Genomic DNA, 5,363 nt, shown 5'->3' on the forward strand with positions numbered 1-5,363 from the left:
ATTGGGTTTAGCAGGGGAGAGTTGCCTTTCAAATGCCTTGGAGTCCTACTAAGTACTAAGAGAATCTCTATGATACAATGTCAACCATTACTGGAGAAAATAATAGGAAGGATCACCTCCTGGACTTCAAAATACCTATCCTATGCATGAAGGTTGCAGCTGATCAAAATAGTATTGTTCTCAATCCAAATATATTGGTCACAAATATTTGTAATTCCCAAGAATATGATGAAAAAGATAGAAACAGTCTGTAGAACCTTTTTATGGAAATGAGGGGTAGATGCATCAAACAAAAGTGTACTCTCCAGAGACTGTTGGTGGATATAATGTACTTGATGTGCATACATGGAATAAAACTGCAATTTGTAAACTGCTATGGAACCTGTGTAAGAAGAAAGATAAATTGTGGGTCCAGTGGATTCACTTGTATTATGGGAAGAAGCAAGAAGTGTGGGAAAGCAATCCAAGCAATGCATCATGGATAGTTCAGAAGATCATTAAAGCAAAAAGATATGTAGAAGCAGTAGGGATCAATATGAAGGAAATGGAAAATTTAAATTATTTTTCTGTCAAGAAATTTTATAAAGGCATGAGAGGACAGTTTCAAAAAGTAACTTAGAAAAAATTGACGTGCAACAATTTAGAGGCTCCAAAGTGGATCTTTGTGTTGAATCTAGCTCTGCAAAACAGACTTCTTACAAGGAGTAGACTCCATGCGTGGGGGATTGCAGATGAAATAACCTGCCCTTTGTGTAAAGATGAAGATGAGACCATAAATCACTTGATGTTTAAATGTGGAATAGCTGGAAATATATGGAGTAAGCTGGTCAATTGGCAAGCATAACAAGACTTTCGATGGAGTGGGAAAGGGAGATACAATGGGCTGAAGATATGGCAACAGGAAACAATGCAGCTGCTCAAATTTATAGACTGACTTTGGCATGTGCAGTATACCATATATGGAATGAACGAAATAGGAGAGTATTTCAAGAGCAACAGAAGACACCGGGAATGATAGTTAGACAAATTGTACAAGAGGTTGTAAATAGAGGATCAATAGGCAGTAAGCTAGATAAGAAAATAGCATAAATGAACTTCTATCCTTAGTTTGAATATAGAAGATCTGTAGTTGAAGTTGTATGAGATTGGGGTTGTCCAGTCTCATTTTTGATATTGTACATATTGATACTGGTAAATAAAATTATTTAATTACCAAAAAAAGACACAAATAAACTATGACCTTTTTTTACTTGTACATGACGTTTACTTGGTAATAAAATATCTATAATTAACAACAACAACAAAAAAAAAAAAAAAAAAAAAAAGCTTTAGTCCAGAGAGGAAAGAAGAGAGGGAGAAAGGGACTTCTTTATGAATAATCTGCATTACAAATAATATTATTTGCGTAAGGGCAATTTAAAACATACCAAATACATAATTGAGGAAATTAAGAAATTAAGGGTTACAGAGAAAATCAATTCAATATTTTCATCACCCCCATAATATAAGCCAATACCCACACATGAACTATAGTCCCACATCTTATATGGGATAGATAATACCAAGATTTTAGCTAACCAAACATGGGATAAATGTAATCCTAAATTTTATATCGAAATTAGTAACCAAACGAACCTTAAGTAGAGACACTATGGAGCACAACAGTCTCAACTGTTAGCCCAGGCCCAAAACCAAAAAGTACACCCCAATCAAGGCCTTCACCAGTTGTACCAAGCCCTTCTTTTGCTGAGGCCTTTCTCATTTCATCCAAAATAAACAAAACACAAGCGCTAGACATATTTCCATAGTCACTCAACACTTGTCTTGTAGCCCGGAGTTTTTCGGGCTTTAGGCCCAATTTTAGTTCAACTTGGTCCAAAATAGCAGGCCCACCTGGGTGAGCAATCCAAAAAATCGAATTCCAATCCGAAAGGCCCAATGGTTGGAATGCTTCCATTAGACTTTTCTCAATGTTCTTGGAGATCAATCCAGGAACATCTTTGAGCAAGTGAAATGTTAGCCCGACTTCACGTAGGTGACCGTCGATAGCACCATCGCTATCCGGGAGTAGGGTTTGGGCTGAAGAGACAAGCTCGAACAAAGGCCTCTCGACCCCTGGAACTAGATCAGAACCTATAATGATCGCGGCTGCTCCATCACCAAAAAGGGCTTGTCCAACCATACTATCCACATGAGTGTCACTTGGGCCACGAAATGTGACCGCAGTGATCTCCGAGCAAACAACAAGGACTCGAGCGCCCTTGTTGTTTTCAGCCAAGTCCTTGGCCAATCGGAGAACAGTGCCACCAGCAAAGCAACCTTGTTGGTACATCATGAGTCGCTTGACCGAGGGCCGAAGACCGAGAAGCTTAGTCAGCTGGTAGTCGGCCCCCGGCATGTCCACTCCACTAGTGGTGCAAAAGACCAAATGGGTAATTTTGGACTTGGGCTGGCCCCATTCTTTGATGGCTTTTTGGGCTGCTTCTTTGCCCAATTTTGGTATTTCAACCACCACTATATCTTGCCGAGCATCAAGAGAAGGAGCCATATATTCACAAATATTGGGATTCTCTTTTAGAATTTCCTCTGTTAAGTGCATGTACCTTTTCTTAATCATTGATTTGTCACCTGCATTACATGGAAAAATTAATTTAATTAATTAAAGACAACAATAATCTGCGAGCGAATTGCTTAAACTTAAAAATTGTTAAATGGGCAAATCATGTCTTAAAAATTTTAAGAAACAATTTTTTTTTCTTTCAATTTGACGTTTGCACCAGTCTGTTAAATAGAAAAGAAACATTATATAAAAATAATGAAGATTAAAGAAAGTCAAACCAAGCTGAGTGCTAATTCAAAATTTTCTTAGTCCAATATTAAGGAGGATTATTATCTGTAACAATAACATTATTAAGGAATGTAAGGTTGGATTTTGTCAGTATCAAAAGAAAGCATATCACATGGAACACAATTTAGGAACACTACTTAACAAGTAATCATTTACAAGCGGCAAAAAAAGAAAAAAAAAAAATCAAAAACAAAGTTTTGGTATACATATATATCTTATTTATAATCTAGAAACACTTGTAATTATCAAAACTCCAATTAAATTTAAGTTATATAGCCGTCAGTGTAAGAAATTGTATATAACTTAAACTCTAAAAAGAAATGGAATGACTAATAAAACGTAAATAAATATCTTACACATGCGCTTAAATTTCTCCTTAAGTTCAATCATATGCTCGCTATTAGTTACTCGAAAATAATAATCAGGATAAGTGCTTTGATCAACACAGTTCGAAGGAGTGGCCGTGCCGATGGCCATGATGGTGGCCGGCCCCTTAGCACGCTGTGCCCTTCGAACTTCCTCGACGGTGACCATTTTCGCCGGAAAAAATGGTGTTTTTTTACTAAGATTTTTGGTGACCTTTGATGGTCTGGTATATATATAGAGGCTAGCTAGTTTGTGAATAAACCAACTATTGTACAAGTTATATATTGCTAGTAATAAAGAAGATAATATTGCTTGTGTGTTGAAGTGACCTAAGTTTGCATGGGTTTTGGATAATTTATAGAAGAATTTTTCTTAACAAACTGGTAGCTAGTATTCACGTGCTTTAGCAACTTTTTTAGGCCGTCTGGCATATGATATTTTTCTCTTTTTCCCTTCTTTTCCCAACTCTCATTTTCCAAGTTCTAAACAAGTGGAAGGTTTTGTGTCCCGCGACTAAAATACGGATTCAGAATTTAAATTTGATATATTTTAACTTTTAAAGTTTTTAATTGTGGAGCACTGAAACAACGATAAAATTGTCTACATATGATTTATAAGTCATGAGTTCGAGGCGTAGAATCAGTCACTAACGCTTGCATTGTGGTAAGTTGCCTACAATCTATATCACATTTTTTGGGGTACAGCCCCGGACAATGCGTAATTAATGCAATATGTTTTGTGTACCGGACTATCTTCCTTTTTTTGGGTACCTTTTTATGATTTCTAATATGATTTTTGTTAGAATTTTAGTGGGGTGTATATATACGCTCTTTTGCATAGGCGGTTCCAGAATTTAGATTTTATGGTTTCAACTTTTAGAGATTTTAGCATTGAATTTATTATATTTTAAAGTTATGATTCAGACCTATTATTTATTGTAATTTTAATAAAATTTTACACATAAATTTATATTGTGTATTAAAAGTACTGAATTCAAATGGATTCGACGGTGGATGAAACTGTTGTCTAAAAGCTCCATCTGCCACTGGTGCTACCTACTTCTCAAACTTAACCGTCATGGCTTTTGGTCAATCTAATGGTTTGGTTTTTATCATTTTTAGGCATTTGGGATGAAATTGAAAATTAACGTCACGAATAAAAGGAGAACGACACGTATAGAAATAGTCTCAATGTGGTAATTGAGAAAGTACCTTTAAATTATTCTAAATTTATATAGTATAACGTAATATATACAAACATGTTTCAATATATTATAGTACAATTTTAACTTAATCTTGCAATATCCAAGAGTCACTAATTAAATCGTGACAAAAAACTTACTGACACCTGGTATTTACATCGCTCTTAACTTGTATATTTATTCTACATTCTATTAACTCTGAAATAATATGAAAAACCTCTTCTTCTTTTTATTTTTTATTTTAAAAAAAAAGAGAAACTAAGAGTCAAGATTTTTATCTAGTCTAGCTATAAAAGGGGGGTGGGGTTGTGACCAGCGAACTACATTTTTAGGCAGAAAAGTATTACTTGCATGCAAAAGCAGAATCAGAAATTGAAGCTTACGAGTTTGAATTTTTTTTTAAGTTATATATATATATATATAATATGAAAATTTTAAAACAAATAAATTTAACCTAAAGTTATTGACTTTTATCGAACTCTGCTCCCAATTGCATGGATGAATTAATATTTTAAACTTGAAAGAGATTGATGTTGTTTGGTACCGACAAAAAAGAAAAGAAGTTAGGTTGAAGTGATCCACACAAAAGGCTATATTAATGGGGTGAAGATTCTATTTTTATTGTTTACTTATTTACCATAATGCATTTATTTGTTAGATTGTTAAGTAGGTATGATTTGTGGTGTTTGGAAGTTTGGCATGGCATAGTATGTGGAGTAGAAAGTTGGAACGTCGTCTCTTTTCCCTTTTTACTTACGTAGCATCATAAAAAAAATAAAAAAAATATGCCTTGCTCATATATCAGTTCCAAGTCCGAATAAAAGAAGAGAGTTTATGGTCGGTTAATTATGAGTGTAAAATTTATTAATGAATTCTCAGTAATACATATTTGAAATTTATATACGCAAATATATTTATGGGAATTCATACAATCGATCACATCTAACT

At 34.4% G+C, this 5,363-nt stretch overlaps 1 protein-coding gene across 1 annotated transcript; it reads right to left on the reverse strand.

Annotated features, from left to right (window-relative positions):
- Window positions 1–1,349: 1,349 nt before the first annotated feature.
- Window positions 1,350–3,654, reverse strand: LOC104224903 (chalcone synthase 2). Its single transcript, XM_009776625.2, has 2 exons — window positions 3,205–3,654; window positions 1,350–2,628 (listed from the first exon to the last, which is right to left on the reverse strand). The coding sequence occupies exons 1-2, from the start codon at window positions 3,380–3,382 to the stop codon at window positions 1,637–1,639; spliced, it is 1,170 nt and encodes a 389-aa protein (XP_009774927.1). The 5' UTR covers window positions 3,383–3,654; the 3' UTR covers window positions 1,350–1,636.
- Window positions 3,655–5,363: the final 1,709 nt, after the last annotated feature.

Source organism: Nicotiana sylvestris, chromosome 5 (assembly GCF_000393655.2).
Source record: "Nicotiana sylvestris chromosome 5, ASM39365v2, whole genome shotgun sequence".
Classification (NCBI taxonomy): Eukaryota; Viridiplantae; Streptophyta; class Magnoliopsida; order Solanales; family Solanaceae; genus Nicotiana; species Nicotiana sylvestris.

Excerpts from the sequence above, each read along its gene's own strand:
- LOC104224903 (XM_009776625.2), bottom strand. The coding sequence starts at position 3,382 with ATGGTCACCGTCGAGGAAGTTCGAAGGGCACAGCGTGCTAAGGGGCCG. Across the intron at positions 2,629-3,204 it reads GGAGAAATTTAAGCGCATGT|GTGACAAATCAATGATTAAG; the intron begins GTAAGATATTTA and ends CATGTAATGCAG.